Genomic DNA, 15,916 nt, shown 5'->3' on the forward strand with positions numbered 1-15,916 from the left:
GCCACCAGCCCGTGCTGTGCTTACCCCCACGTTTATTTACACCCAACGCCACATGAAATGTACAGAAAAAAAAAGTTTTACAAAAGGGGCCCCCTTGCTAACTGGGTGTTTAAAAACCAACCCAACCCCAGCCCAGCAGCCTGTGAGCTGGGTGGAGAGGGGTGGTACTGGGAGTGAGGAACTCACCCCCACCCCCCTTTTCTTGCTTGGGTGCAGAGTCCAGCTGTCCAGGGAAGGAGAAAATCTCAAAGCTCCCCAGAGATGAGCGCACTTCAGTGCCCGGGGGTGGGCGCTGCGGTGTGGGGACAGAAGGTGGGGTGGGAAGCAGGGCCTCCCATTTGGAAGGAGCCAGGCAGTCCAGTTCCCTGTCGCGGTTCTGCATCTCTGGCCGTCTTGCCTGCCGGCCCTCAGCTCTGGTGGTAATACTGGTTGTAGTTCCAGGGGTTCTGGTAGCCGTAAGCGCTGTAATTTTGCTGTGGAGAAAGCGCAGGGACAGAGGGTCAGCAGATGTGAAGCCTGCCTGGGGACAGACTGCCAGCGCACCGGCTTCCAGGAAAAAGGCAAACAACACATTAGGGATGATTTCACAGAGCCAGAAACGACACCCCTTTAGAAATCCATGGATTGCCCGTGCCTTGAATACCGCACCCAGTTCTGGTCCCCGCGCCTCCAAAATGATAGAACTAGAGAAGGTGCACAGAAAGGCAACACGGATGAATCGTGGTGTAGAGGGGCTGCCTTGTGAGAAGACGCTGAAGAGGGTAATGAGAGTGTGTGGGGTGGATGGATGGACAGACGGGCCCTATTCAGTTTAAAGATTCTCGAGGTAGGACATAAAAAGAGCGTAGAAGCGCTTGTAAGACCCTAAATAGGGAAGAGAAACTCAGAGATGTATCATGGCCTGTCTCTCACCAGCCAGAAACTAGGGGGAAGGTCATCAGTTTAAAACTAACACAGCAGTCTCCCCCCTCCCCCAGTGTGAAATTAAAGAGGGGAGCTCGTTGCCACCAGCTGTGGTGGGAGCTGAGGGTTTACCCAGATTCACAGAAGGATTGGATGCATTCTTGGAGGAAAGGGGCATGGGTAGTGATTGAGCACAGGAGGGGCATGACCTCTGAATCGGAGCTTCCTGAATGCCCCCCCACCCCAGTTATTAACCGGTCACCTTCACTCCCGTTGTCCCACAGAAGCACCTACAGCCTTTCTCTAACCCAGAAGGGCCCCTGAAGCTGCCGCCACAGCCCGTCTCCCAGCCCACAGGGGATGCTGTAGAGGTTACTGCATTTACCAGCATATCACATATACCTTTCCCCAAAAAATCAGCGGCCCCCAATCTGCAGCATGTTTCTGTAGCTGATTTTCTATCCCAGACAGAAACCCCCTGCTCACAGCGGCTCTAGCATTTCTGTTCAGGCAGCTGAGGGAGTCCATTGTCTTCATGGCCCAGGTGCTATATCGATCTTCTGAATGCTCTCCACAATCCATTAATCAAGTTAACCTGGCAACCTGGCTAACCTAGTTCTTCCTGGTCTATCTTCCTAGTCCGCCTCCTTTCAGGTTGTATTTGAAAAGAGCAAACTCATAGATCTGCCCCCAGACCAGTCTTCAGCAGCAACTAGGGCTTCAGCTTTAGTTAAGCAGGAAAAAGGAAGGTTGATTGAACTGAAGATTAGGCTCCATCCCTGTTCTATGCAGTCATAATGCTGGAAACATCTTTTTGCCCTGCTTTCCCAAGAACAGGGTGTGGGGCTTCACTGGAGACGTGGTAGGCGAGATACTACCGTACCAGATACAAGGGGCAGGTCCAAACAGGCAGCAAAGCCACTGCTCTGAGAAGAGAGTGGAGGTCAAGCAGAGGGTGATGGAGCAGTGGAACAGCTCAGCGCCACCCACCTGATACCACGCGTTGTAGTTGTAGGCGGCCGATGGGTTGTTGCCCACGTCGCCCCCCATGCCTTGGTTCATGCCTCCAGCCATACCAGGCCCCATCATCCCAGCCCCGTCCTCCATTCTCATCCTCTTCTCATCTGGCTCATCGGCACTGTGGGGAAGAAAGGAAAGGGGCCTTGGTGAGCTCTGGGAAGGGTGGAGGATGAGGAGGGTGGCAACCTCTTCCCCACAGCTGCCCCCCAGCTCCCTGCCTGCACACGCTGGTGGCCTTACCCATTCTCGGGGCCCCTCTTGCGGGCCGCGTAGCGCTTCAGGATCTTCTGGTGCTCATCGTAGGCAACCAGCAAGCTGGGAAACACATAAAAAGGTGGTCAGAGTGCCACCAGCTAAGCTCTGCTTTCTCCCCCTGCTCCATCAGCCACTCTGCTTTCAGCCCCCTTCCCTGTGTGCCCATGCCCCAAACCCACTGCTGCTTTTTGGCCTCCTTCTGTGCCCCCTTGCCCCAATTCACTGCCTGCTTTCACCCCAGACTGCCATGCTCCTTCCTCTGATCTGCCCTGTGCTACACACACAGGCTGCCCATGTTACACATATGCCATGGGCTAGCCACCCTGCACTAGCCCTGCCCAGGGCTAGGTGTTCAGGCCAAAGGCTCAGCTCAGGCCCTGTTCCCAGTGAATAAAGACCTCCAAATGCTCCCTGCTTTAGTCTCAGAGTCCCTGGGACACCGTAGCCATCTCCCACCCCACATATGGCAGAGCTGAGGCAGCTGTGCTAGGCATGGGGAAAGCCACCTGGCCCCCCTCACCTGTGCATGCTGGAGCCGAAGTCCTCAAGGTACTCCACACGGCGCTGTGAGAAGACTATCTTGGCTTCCTCAGACAGGCTGCTGTTGAGTGCCCGATCAAAGCACGTCATGGTGTTGCCTTCATTTTGTTTGATGTCGGCACTGAACTCCATCTCCAGCAGATTGGCATACAGCTTGGCATTCTCCTGTGGGACAGGACGAGAAGAGGGAGGCAGTGAGACCACAGGACTAAGTACAGGAGGGTGGCTGTCAGAAGGGAAAGGCGATGTGGTGACTGGCTGTACATACCAGCCCCAGGGGCTCCAAGCTGGGAGACACTGGAAGCCTGATAGGCATTCTGCCCCCTGCTCATGTTCTGGTCCCTGCCTCAATTTCCCCCCTCTATCCAGCCTGCCATCTCTGTGGGGCAGGGAGCAGCTGGGGCTTCAGAAAGGGACCCCAATCTCAGTCTAGGTTCAGATAGCACTAGGTTCCTCCATCTGGGTCCCAGGCTGTACCAGCCACTTGGATCTACTCAGTGGCCCTGTGAGAAGCACAGGTTTGCCTCCCTCCTATACCACAAACCTAACTGGGCTATTGCCCAGTGCCCGCTCCCCGCCCCATCCCTCACCGGGTCTTTCTCCAGTGCGTCCATGAGGACTTTCCGAGCCTTGATGAGGTTCTTCTGGACTTTCAGCACCTGCCGGGCCAGTTTGATGGCATAGAAGGAGGCCAGCGGCAGCCCCTCGTTGGCCTGGATGGCTTCCTGCAGCAAGGCCTCGGCCATCTCCAGGTTGCCTTGTCGCCGCTCCAGGCTCACCCGCCGCAGCCGCACCATGGCCAGCCCAGGCATGCCCTCCTCAAAGGTCTTTAGGATGCGCCGTGCCTCCTCTATGTTGTCTGCAGGGGGTGGCGGATAGATCCACGAGGCATGGAGAGAGGTGAGGGGGGGCAGTAGGGGACAGGAGCACCCGGGGGAGGGACAGATCCTCGCTAGTTTCCACTTACCGCGCGGGGCTCTGGGGGGGGGCCTACAGGGGCTTAGCGGTGCCTTCCCCGAGCATCTAAGGAGCCTGCAGAGACCGAGAGGGGACAGGGCGCCATCACCGCGACGCCCCTAGGGCCTCCACCGGACACCTTAAAAATGCAGGACCGGCTAGCGCTTGCCGACGAGGTACCGTATTTACTGGCATACCACGTGCCCCCACGTAGGAAGGCAGCAGGAAGGAGAAAAAGATGTTTCCCTTTCACCAGACCAGTCAGGATCACTTCCCTCGTATAAGACCCGTGCTCCAATCTCCAGCTGGGAATTTTTGGGAGAAGGGAAAGTGTGGGATGTGAATCTCAGAACTGATGGGGGTCTCCGTTCTCTTCCTGACACGTGCGAAGGTTTCCAGGTAAAGGAAGCCAGGAGATTTGGGTGCGTTCCTAACAAAGCAGCAGTTAGAAGCCAGGCAAAGCTGTATGGATCATGATAATCTGGCCTAGGTCCCACAGGCTGCTAATGAAGTTACTTGCGCTAGAAAGAGTGACATCTGGGTGGGGGACTGTGCCACCAAGCTGAACTACAGGGGAAGGATCAGGAGCGAGAGAACCCCGGTCTCTGATGGAGCTGACAACAGAAACAACGGGTGTTGGCCAATTCAGCCGGCCAAGTTGACGACCCAACATTTTCGCCTCTAATTTGGGGCATTGGGAGAAATCAATCGGCCCACAAGGCCTGTGGCCACAGCTGCTGGAGCCCTATAAGCATTAAATGCACCACTACCTTTGCTACCAGCACCAGGGGGGTTTAATTGCCCTGGTGACTAAGACAGGGGGAAAAGAGGAGAGGGAACAAGGCAACAGCAGCATTAACTCCAGGGTCTCTAGGGATAAACGTCCCTGCAATTCATCGGTGGTCTGTGGAAGCCCTGAGATCTAGGTGCAGTCCACTGTGCAAGACACATTTGATGTCCCAGTGCTAAACAAAGCCAGAACAACTGTCCCCACCAAGAGGTCACCATGAGGCAACTGTAGTCACGGGGGCAGTTACCACTGTGAATTATCAGGCCGCAGTCGACTGGGGGGGACAGGACTCCAAGACAGGAGGGGAGACAACAAAGGAGCTGTGTGCGCACTACCCACTGCTAGCTGGGTTCCCACTGACCTTGCTTCTCCTCAAACGCAGCCCAGAGGAGATGGATGCTGGGCTTTCGGGGCAGGTGGTAGCAACACGCCCGCTGGAACACGCTGCGGGTGCCGGCAACCGTGTGGTTCTCCAAGTAGGTGGTGTACTGCATGGGAAGTGGGAAAGAGAGGAGGTTGGGGGGAGAAAGAAGAGGGGAGTAGGCAGAAAGAAAGGCTGAGGGAATGGGTTAGCTCCTCCCGCCTGGGGCGGCACGGTAAAGGGATGAAAGTCTGCCCCGGGGAGGGACGGTGCACTCACGTGAGGGGGCTTAACGCACCTCTCTTCAGGGTTTCCTGCACCCTCTTAGGCGGGTGGGAGAGATCGGGCAGGGAAAAACAGCAGCGGAATTTAAGAGAAGGCTGTTAGAAGTTTGCTCCACAGACAAAAAAAAAAAACCACAACGCGCGGCCGAGGCATCAGGCGCCCGCGACGTGCCGCTGCCAGCTGGAGCTGGGACAGAGTGAGCTGGCGCTGGTACCCAGGGGATTCAAGCACCTGCTTCCCCTAGGCGCACCGTCTCCTCTCCGGCCGTGGGTGACTCACGGCCTGGGTGTAGCAGATGGCATCCGGCACAGGGAGAGGAAGGGGGTGGATTCTTTTTCAGCTGGTGGGAGGAAGCCGAAAGGAGTCGATCCACCCCCCACGCCACCCCCAGCATCTCCCCGCAGGATGCAGGGGGAGTCACGTAAGAGCTTCTGTACTGAGGCTGGCTCCTCCTATCCCTAGGGAGACCTGTCTCCAGAAATCCAGCATGTAAAATGAGATCGCTTCATTCCCTGCTGATCAGGGAGCTTGGCCTGTTAAAACCAACCTGTCCCAGGAGGCTCAGGCCAGCGAACGGTGTCCTTAGATCCCGAGGCCTGGATCCCCCAGCTTTATCTCGTGAAGTCAAAGGGGAGAGGAGGAAGAGGCAGGAGCGGGGGTGGGGGGCAGGGGCAGGGCGCTCACTTTGATCCAGAACTCCTCGTAGAGGGCGCAGGCGATGACGCAGCGCTCAAAGAGCACGATGGTACGCTCATGAGAGCTATGGGCCATTTCAAAGTCCAGGTAGTCGCGCCAGTTCCTCAGCTGGGCTCGCTCCAGCGGCTTCACATGGAAGTAGGGCCGCTTGATCTGTGGGAGAGTGGGGTAGGAATGAGGTTCCCTCCAGAACAGCTCAGGGGAGGGCTAACCTCTGCAGTGAGAAATCCTTTGGGGCTGGCTTAACTGGATATCAGTGCTGTTCCCAGAATCACTGAGGCCTGCTCTGAGGATGATCAGAGCAAGGGGCGCAATGCTACCATACTTTCTTGCATAGAACACGCACCTTATTTCCAGAAGGCAAAATATAGGGGAAAAAAAAAGGGAGTCTTGGCTGACTGGGTGACACAAAGCAAGTCCTCCTGGCAACACAGCATCCAGGCAGTGTTGCACCCCAGGGAGAGTCTTGGTGAGTTAGGAGGCAGCAGGGATTTCCTGGTGTGACAGACAGCCTCCTGGAAAGCTGGATGCACATGTTCCTAGAAGGAGTTACTGTCACACAAGGTTAGGCCCCAGACCCTCACAAAGGGCAGCAACCAGACTGTTCTGTATCCTAAGCAGTTAATTCATAGGAGCTTATGTAAAGAAGTGTGGTTTCCACATCACGAGCCTCATCGAGATACAACCAGCAGCTAATTCCAGGGCCAAGCTACAGTGTTCAACCAACAGCTATGGCTATGAGTGTTAACACAGGACTTCGCCATCTCAGTAGCAGCATGGCATAGCATCTCCATGCTTACATTCCAGCAAAGGAAAATTTTCCCACTGAAGACAGATGCACAGATTTTGCTGGGACAGATATGCTAGGCACACGACAATGCGGTGTATATGTGGCCACTTCTGGGGCATAGTCTTAAGTTACTCCAGAAGAAATAGAATGCAGAGGATACAGGATGTGGCCTCCACCCCCAAAATAAGGCTTCTTGTGGGGCATACTAGAGTAGATTGATGACAGGCCAAGTTACACTGGGTTTGTCCCATGCATCTGCTACTGAGGGTGGCTTCTCTTTGTGGTAGTCACTCCTCTGTGCAAGCTAGTTACCTTGCCCCCTAGCGGCCACGTAGTGAATGCAACACCTCCCCTGTGCTCTTTATACGTATCCCTATTCTTCTCATTTGCAAAAAAGATCTTATAACCTCTCTCTATATAAACTAAGACTTAATCTTAGTTAAGTCTACAAAGGTACACATCTACCCTGCCTTTTTCCAGGTGGCTTGGGCAAGCCAACTGCGTGTCATATCACAGAATCAGCAGAACAGGCCAGATCCTGCCTAGAACTGCATTCATAGATTGTAGAGTCAGAAGGGACCACAATGGATCATCGTGTCCGACCCCCTGCCCCTGGCAGGAAAGAGGACCGAGGTCAGATGACCCCAGCCAGGTGACTATCCAGCCTCCTCTTGAAGACCTCCAAGCTAGGTGAAAGCACCACCTCTCTTGGGAGCCCGTTCCACATCCTGGCCACCCTTACTGTGAAAAATTTCTTCCTAATATCTAACCTAATTCCACTCTCAACTAGTTTACACCCATTATTCCTAGTCACTCCTGGGGCGCCTTAGTAAACAGCGCTTCCCCTATTCCCCGTTGACCTCTCCTAATAAATTTATAGGCGGCCACAAGATCTCCCCTCAGCCATCTCTTGTGAAGGCTGAAGAGATTCAGCTCTCTCAATGTTTTATAAGCAGCCCCTGCTTTTGTGTCTAGCATATGGCTTAGAGCAGCCAGAAGAACAGGGAGTTCCAGAGGTCACATCCAGAGGCAGGATTAGCCCTGTCCAAACCAGCCTAGACACATTCTTGTCTGACCTGGTCCTAAAACTCCACCATCAACCCTGTCATGCAACTACATGGCCTATTGCCCCAAGACCTTGAACCGACCCCAGGTAAAGCTGGGGGACAAGGCCTAGCCGTGTCCCATCACTGCAAGGGGGGTTAAATGTATCTGAGAGATCCCATGAACACGTTACAGAGTGATCAGGGTGGGGTGGCATTAGGCAGAAGATGTCAGGAGGCACCTACCCCTTCTTCAAAGGTCCAACGCTTGCTGACTTCTGCCTCGTTCTGCGCGTAGACCTGCTGCCGGATGGAGAGGACCAGCTCGCGGACCTTGTCCTGGTCGATATCTGCCTGGAAGGCGAAAGGAAAGAGCAGAGATATTACGTATCTACAAAGCTGGTGGTCTTGTTCTGGTTTGCCCAGAGGACTTGGCTTGAAGGCAGGTGCATGAGCTGCAGGGCACCATTACAGAAATCAGAGAGAGGTGGGGCTGGAAGGGGCCATCTAGTCCAACCCCTGCCTGAGGCAGGATCAGCCCTGCCCAAATCATTTCAGATTACTCCATCATCCAACTTCTTCGTCAAACTACTGTCAGCCCTAACAAAACACTACATATCAGGGGGTCGGACTTGATGATCTGTTCAGGTCCCTTCCAACCCTAGAAACTATGAAACATCACACCCCAACCTGCTACAAGAAAAGCAGGGGGATCACAGCGCCAACGTCCTCCTGCTGTCAAAGAGTTCATATATGCTCAAGGGATCCCAAGCAGAGGCCATGCCCCTGCTACAAAGGAAGGCAAACCCCCTTCCAGTCCATATTATTCTGATCAGGGGAAAAATTCTTTCCTAACCCTAAATACAGCATCAGTCTGATGCTGAGTAGAGGGGCAAGACCCTCTAGCCAGGACCCTTCAGCCTTAAGTCCCAGCAGGAGCACTGGCATAGCCCAGCCACCACCCCCAGCCTGGGCAGCAGCCAACACCCAGTGTCTCTGACTTGGAAGGCCTAACAACCCCCCCCCCCCAGCAGAAAAGGGGGAATCCCCTCCCAGCCCCACTGGCAATGTCCAGAAGCCTAGAAAATCCCCATGATGCTCTGAGACAGGAAGTGAATCAGCCTCCTCCACCCAGCTGAGCCTCAGCAGGTTGAGAACATGGATAGGTGGCGGGACCCATCTTGGCTGAAGCAGCGGTGGGGGGAGGAGTTCAGTGACAAGCCCCTGAGTGGGTCTGGTTCCTTCCAGCCAGGTTGGGGGAGGGGTCACTTGCAATGTTGCTGCAAATCTAGGGCAGCAAATCAGAGGGCTGGGAGCTGGTTCTTTACCCCAACGCCCACATTTGGTAGGTACCTGGTCATCCACCCCTGCCTCCTGCTTGGCTTCCAGCCCTGGGGGCACATCTTCCCCAGGCGGCGGCTCTTCAGCCTCTGTTTCAGGCAACTTCTGTACGGTGTCTGTGACCAACTTGGACTGGAGCCACGCCAGCTCCTCGGGCGTCACAACATCCTGGATGGGGTTGTGTATCACATGCTCCTTGAACCTGCGGCCAGGGTAGTGGTTAGCAACAGACCTGCTGGGCACCATCTGCCCCCACAAGCAAACCTAGCGCCGCCCCCTCCCCCCCCTCGTCCTCTGCCCAGGCCTAAACTGGGGGTGTGTTCAACCTCTGGTATGTGGCCCCATGTCATCTGGCCTGTGAGGATCTCTGTGAGGTTGTAAATTGGGCAGTGGAAGAACAGTAAACCACTCCTCTGCTGCCAAACCTCTGGACTCATGGAAAGCCCCAATCCCAGCTCACAGGGCCAGGTGGGAGAAGCATGGGCCCAGTGCCCAATCTTGATGTGGAAGGCTGGGCAGGGGCAGTGCTCCCCACCCCCCAGGACCCAATCCTGCCACACAGGGGTGGTATCGACCCCCTGAGGCTCAATCCCAGTGTGAAGGGGAGGGGGTCAGGACTGGTCTCCAGGGACCCAATCCCAGCACATGGTGGGAGCAGTGTCAGTCCCCCCAGGACCCAATCCCAGTGATGGGGAAGCAGGAGGGGGCAGTGCCAGCCTCTTGGGACCCAAACCCAGCATGGTGGGGGGTTACACCAGGTCCCCATCCCAGTGTGCAGTGCCAGCACTCTAGGAACAAGTCCCAACATGTAGGGGGAGGTGCTAGAACCCTGAGATCCAATCGTGGCACATGAGGGGGGTGGGGCTAGTTGCTTCCCCTCCCCCCCGACCCAATCGAGGTGCATAGGGTGTGGTGCCAGCTCTGTGGGACTCAATCCCAGCACGTGAGGGGGATGGGAAAGGGTGGCACTGGCCCCCTAGGACCCAATCCTGGCATGCAGAGGCGGTGCCAGCTCTGTAGGAGACCAAAAGATTGAGCAATGCTGCTCTCAGCTACTCCCTCATGGCACAGTCCCAGCCCCATTTCCCAGAGAAAAGGAGGGACAGAATGCCCCGGCCCCTCCAGGTTTCTAACTCTCCTGCTCTCCAAATCCAGCTCAGAGGCCCGCAGCCTCAGGGGTAGTGGGCCAGACCTGGGGGTCCACGGGGTAAAGAAAGCGCTGTGGCCAGAGGCTTTCAAGGCCTCCATAAGCCCTGCCCAGTGTGAGTGGCCTTGCTTGCCCATAGGCCTTTCATCTCATCTTCTTTCCACACCAGCTCCTGGGTGGTTCATGCCCTGAGGCTGGAGAAACAAAGCTCTTCCAACAGCTTTCCCTGAGCTCCCTGCCCTGAGGCTGGTTGGGAGGGGCAGGCACAGCCAAATGCCAGGGCGCTGGTTTGATTCTCCATGGAGGCCCAAGCTCCGCAGAAGCACAGGAACAAATCTCTAGGAGCAATCCCTGATGGCCCCTAACGCCTTTCCCTTTCCCTCCCCCAAGGTCGTGTCACCTACTTCTCCCAGTGGTGGCTGTAGAGTTGCGTGGGGGTGGCCAGGAGCCGGTCGTAGATGGCCGTGATGGCCCGTAGATCGCCCTGCTCTCTCTCCCACTCCACATACATCTCCCAGAGCTTGTCTGAGCGGAAGTCCATGCCCGCCGCAGCCACAGCTGACTCAAACACACTGCAGAGACAGAGAGGGGGGGTGGGGAAGGGAAGGATCCGTTAATGGGGCAACAACACGGCAGCCCCTGGGGGCCTCGGAAATGGGGACCCCAGTGACCTGGCAGGCTGTGTTCCCCCCCGCCGCAGCCCCTTTTACCCCATTCTCAGCCCTGGTCCCATCTATCGTAATTCACTGCCTATAACACACAGCTTTCCTCCCTGCAAGAAAAACAGCAGCAGGGAACTGGTGTGAGCATTATATGCAGGAAATACGGTAAGAGCACTTTCTGCCTCACTGGGCAAAGGCAAAAATACATGCGACTCACAGGAAGCAGAACAAAGCAGGCTGGGCTCCCTGGCTGCTGTAACTCAGTTACTACAAGGAAAGATCTTTGTGTCTTCGCGCTGCCTTTCAAAGACAAGGTGCGTCTTATATTGCAGGGTGCCTTGTAGGTGAGAAAATACGGTATGCCACTCGTTCGCCCATGCCAGGCGCCTGATGCTGGCTGTGCCCCCCCTCCGGCCGCTGCTGGGATGTGAACCGCCCCAAGTCGCCGGCAGCACAGAGCAGGCGAGATCCCCGCTTTTCCTAGCGGGGAAGGCAGTACCAGCCCCCCGCTTCCTCCTCACCACAAGGACTTACCCGCGGATCTTCTGGATGGAATCAGGCAGGTTCATGTCTAAGGTGGCCTGGAGGTAGGAGAGGTAATGGATCCACAGGTCCATGCTGAGGGGGATGGACTGGAGTCCTCGCTCGAAGACCTATGGGGCAGAGAGGGAGCTCAGCAGGGTAGAGACAGGCACCCTTCCCCCAGATGAGTTCCCTGACCCACCCCAGTCCTAATACAAGCCATGTGCTGGGAAGAGAGGCCACCCCACGATCCCCCTTCTCATAACTGCCATTTCCTGGGTCAGATAACAGGTCCGCCTTGCCCAATCCTGTGCATCACATGGGGACAGAGAGCAGATGCTCTAAGACCAGGTTCTGACTAGGGTTTGTGTCCCTGTTTCTCTCTCACTTGCAGCCTTCAGCATTTAAGGTCTAGGAAATTCTAATTCAAAGCCATGTCTCTCCCATGCTCATCAGCTACGGACGCCCCTTTTCTCCAAGAATGTGTCCAATCCCCTTGGTGAATTTGGTTACACTCAGCTTTCACCACATCTGGTGGCAATGAGCTCCACCCTTTAATTCCACGCTGGGTGAGAAAGAACTTCCTTGGTGTTAGTTCTAAACCAACTGCCTGCTCATTCAATTGTGTGACCCCTTGTTCTTGTTTGGGGAGAGGCAGCCCATAATAAATCCGTACTGGCTCTCTCTTCCCCATTTAGTTTTTTAGAAACCCTTCTAACATTCCCCACTCAAGTGTCTCTAAATGGAATAGGCCTCTCTGTCCATCTAGCCCCCCCACGCTCCACCTATTCATCCTTCTAGCCACCACTTTCTCTTCCATTAGCTTCTTCGGTCTGTTCACGGGGAAGCCCCTCCACGTCACAAATCAGCCTCGTTGCCTCTCTAACTTCTCTTGTTCTTTTCCATCCTGTTGGAGGTGCAGGGACCAGAACTGGGCAGTCTCCAAATCACGGATGCACCACAGATTTATAAAGGAGAATCAGGTACTTAACCAATTCCCCTCTTAATCATCCCTAATATTCTGCTTGCCTTTTAAATGGCTGCCAAGCCCCGAGCTGATGTTTTGAGCAAACAGTCCACAGTGACTCCCACATCTCTTTCCTGCATGGCAACAGCTAATGTATAGCCCATCACAGTCTAGGTATAAGTTTGAGCTATTTTTGTCTGGGTGCATCACTTTTCTCACCTCCTCCACCTCCTTGTGGCAGTCGAATCTGCGCTCCATGTCGGCGTACTTCTTCCAGTAGCCATAGCAGTAAGGATAGTGGGCGAAGAAGCTGTCAAAGGCTTTCCGGGCCGACAAGAGATGATTCTGAGCCGGGAGAGAAATAAATTAGCATCAGCATGGACAAGAACCCCATAACCAGCCCTCAACCAGGGCTCTCCTCCTACCCCCTTGCAATCTGGGAGATTTCATAGATTTCGTAGACATTAGGGCTGGAAGGGACCTCGGAAGATCATAGAGTCCAGCCCCCTGCCCAAAGGGCAGGAAGTCAGCTGGGGTCATAGGATCCCAGCAAGATAAGCATCCAGTTTGCTCTTGAAGGTGTTCAATGTAGGCGCTTGAACCACCTCCGGTGGCAGGCTGTTCCAGACCTTGGAGGCTCGGACAGTAAAGGAATTCTTCCTTATGTCCAGCCTGAAACGGTCTTGTAGTAGTTTGTGACCATTCGACCTAGTCGTCATCCCTTGGGGCGCTCTGGTGAACAAACGTTCCCCCAGATACTGGTGGTCACCCCTGATAAACTTGTAGGTGGCCATCAGATCACCCCTGAGCCTGCGCTTTTCCAGGCTAAAGAGCCCCAGGGCTCTCAGCCTGTCATCGTAGGGTCTGCTTCCCTGACCTCTGATCATGCGCGCGGCTCTTCTCTGGACTCTCTCAAGCTTCTCCACACCCTTTTTGAATTTTGGAGCCCAAAACTGGACACAGTACTCCAGCTGCGGCCTCACTAAGGCTGAGTACAAGGGGAGAATGACGTCCCGGGATTTGCTTGAGAAGCATCTATGGATGCAAGCCAGCGTTTTGGTCGCTTTACTAGCCGCAGCATCGCACTGCAGGCTCATATTCATCTTGTGGTCAATGATGACCCCCAAGTCTCTTTCTTGCATAGTGCTAGCCAACATAGCACTGCTGAGCCTATAAGGATGCTGCGGGGTTTTCTTCCCAAGGTGGAGAACCTTGCATTTATCGGCGTTGAACACCATCAGATTCTTGTCCGCCCACTTGCTGAGCCTGTCCAGGTCAGCCTGGATCATCCGCCTGTCTTCTGGTGTGGATGCTTTGCCCCAGAGTTTGGTGTCATCGGCGAACTTGGCCAGTCTGCTTCTGACTCCAGTGTCCACATCATTAATGAAGATGTTGAACAGTATGGGTCCAAGGACAGAGCCTTGGGGGACCCCACTGGTCACAGGACACCACGATGAGCGACTTCCATCAATTACTACCCTCTGGGTCCGACCCTGGAGCCAATTTTCCAGCCAGTGGATCGTGGAGGACCCAAGGCGACAATTGGCCAGTTTCTCTAAGAGGTGATCATGGGAAACCAGATCCGGTCTCCCCGCCTGCAAAGACAAGTGACAGTCCCCTCCAGGCAACATTCCTAGTTCGTAGGCAGCACCAAGTTGAGCATAGCTGGAAAACTGCACCCGCTATCTTTCCCCCGATAAAGAAGATACTGCTCTTATCACATCTCTCTCCTATAAAGTATGCTATAGTTTCCAGTTCCTGTTTTAGAGGGGGCCACATGCCAGAAAACACAGTAGATGGGGAGATGGTGGCCACTGCAGGGGGGACACAGTCTCTCAGGTCACTGGGGTCCCCATTTCTGACCAAATCTCCCTAATCTCGATGGTTGCATGGGCTTTGAATGAAGGCTTGTGTTACCTGGCACGCATCAGCCAGTCAGGCACAGGCACTGCAGAGCCAGCCCCCGGGGAAAGAACCCAGGAGTCCCTGCCACGCCCACGGCCTAACGACCAACACGTGCTTCCTGCCACAGCCGGGGACAGGACCCTGGTGTCGCCACGGCGGCTGCACCAACCCACAGGATGCTGGTCCCCCGCCTGGCAGAGCCCCAAAGGGAACCGAGCGACTTAACCCCTCAACTGCCAACGGCCCCTAAAGCCAGCAAGAGAACCCAGGAGCCACCTGATTCCCAGCCTTTTAACCCCTCAGTCTCCAGCAGGCTCTTAAAGCCAGAGGGAACCCTGGAGTCCTGACTCCCAGAAATGTAACCCTTTGCTCTGTTAAAGCCAACGAGAGGACCCCGGTGTCCCGACTGCAGGGGGCCCTGGGATACAGCTGTGGGGAAAGCTCGCAAGGAGCAGGGGTGGGGCGCGCTCCCCGCTCACCTCCTGCTCCACGTATTGCAGCAGCTCGGTCCAGGCGGCGAAGTCATGGGGGTTTTCGTGCGCCGCCTTCCAGAACCGCTCGAACTCGAGGGGATACGTGGGCAGTGGCTCCTCGGGCAGCGGGGGGTTGGGAAGGGGCGGGGGCGACGGCGAGGGCGACTCCTTAGGTGGGGGGCACGGCGGGACCACCTCCTCCTCAACGACCTCGCCCTCCTCCACCACCTCGCCCTCCTCCAGCATCTCCGAGTCCTCCACCCCTGGCCCCGGCCCAGGCCCGGACCCCGGCCCCCCGGCGTCTGCGGTGGCTTCGGCGCTCAGCCCGTTGCAGTCCTGCAGCTCCGCGGGCAGCTCCTCCGCCTGGGCGGGGGCTGGGCTGGGCGGTTTGGGGATCACATCTGGGGGGGGCCCTGCGGGAGGGGAGAAATGCAGCGTGTGAGGGGGTGGGGGGAGCGGAGGCTCCTCTCTGACCCCTCCCCCTCGAGAAACAACCCCCCGCCCCAACCTCCAACCCCTCTAGCCCCCCCTTGACCTTTGACCCCCTCTCCTCACAGCCTAACCCCTCCCCCACTGCCCTAACCTCCCCCCACAGCCCCACAACCTGACCCGTGACCCCCCTCACCTCTCCCCACCCCCCCGCCCACGAGGCCCCCCCCGACCCCTGACCCCTCCGCAGCCCCTCTCTCTCCCCCCCGCGCTCACCCGCCGCCTCGAGGCCACTGTCCCCGCCGCCCCCCGGGCCGGGGACTCCCTCCGCCCCGGCCCCGCCGCCGCAGCCCGGACTGGCCGGCGCCTCCAGCCCCTCTGCCGCCATCTTGTCGCGCTGCCAGCTCGAGCGCACGGCGCATGCGCGGCCGCGGGGACCCGGATGAAAGCGCGCGAAGCGTTGGGGGAGAGACCATAGAGCTGCGAGCTAGAGCGCCCGACCACTTCCGCCCTCCTGAGGCGGGAGCATTAAAGGAACGGGGTAGAGCAGCCAGCAGGAAGGGCGGTTTGCGTTGGAGGACCCAGAGGAACCATAGAGACTTGCCTCTGATCATGGTACTACTGGGTCTCTTCTAGTCGCTCTTGGCCGCTCTGGCCTCCCTTTCTCCCGCCCTTTATGGTTCCCCCTTGGTCCTCCAGTGCCAAGTGCGGCGGGAAGAGAGGCCAGAGCGGCCAAGATGAACCATAGAGGCCTTGGAGCGAAGCTAGAGCGGTCGAGAGGGGTTCCCTTCATTCCCTAGGGTGTCTGTTGCCTGGAGGAACCATAGAGA

The 15,916-nt window shown here is 56.4% G+C and overlaps 1 protein-coding gene across 1 annotated transcript; it reads right to left on the reverse strand.

The window, feature by feature from the left end:
* Window positions 1–15: 15 nt before the first annotated feature.
* On the reverse strand, window positions 16–15,491 carry LOC102562712 (pre-mRNA-processing factor 39). The gene is made up of 14 exons (XM_059718439.1): window positions 15,363–15,491; window positions 14,664–15,070; window positions 12,499–12,624; window positions 11,325–11,443; window positions 10,533–10,700; window positions 8,994–9,183; window positions 7,887–7,994; window positions 5,796–5,960; window positions 4,827–4,953; window positions 3,309–3,577; window positions 2,699–2,883; window positions 2,164–2,238; window positions 1,894–2,041; window positions 16–473 (listed from the first exon to the last, which is right to left on the reverse strand). Exons 1-14 carry the CDS (start codon window positions 15,472–15,474, stop codon window positions 408–410), a joined length of 2,265 nt encoding a protein of 754 aa, XP_059574422.1. The 5' UTR covers window positions 15,475–15,491; the 3' UTR covers window positions 16–407.
* Window positions 15,492–15,916: the final 425 nt, after the last annotated feature.

This window comes from Alligator mississippiensis, chromosome 15, assembly GCF_030867095.1.
Source record: "Alligator mississippiensis isolate rAllMis1 chromosome 15, rAllMis1, whole genome shotgun sequence".
In the NCBI taxonomy this organism is placed as follows: Eukaryota; Metazoa; Chordata; order Crocodylia; family Alligatoridae; genus Alligator; species Alligator mississippiensis.

Bases quoted from the DNA above. Each gene is read 5' to 3' on its own strand.
- LOC102562712 (XM_059718439.1), bottom strand. From the start codon at position 15,474: ATGGCGGCAGAGGGGCTGGAGGCGCCGGCCAGTCCGGGCTGCGGCGGC. The intron at 2,239-2,698 runs GTGAGGGGGGCC...TGTGTTTCCCAG, and splicing joins TTCGGCTCCAGCATGCACAG to CTTGCTGGTTGCCTACGATG. The intron at 474-1,893 runs GTGGGTGGCGCT...CTTTCTCCACAG, and splicing joins ACTACAACGCGTGGTATCAG to CAAAATTACAGCGCTTACGG.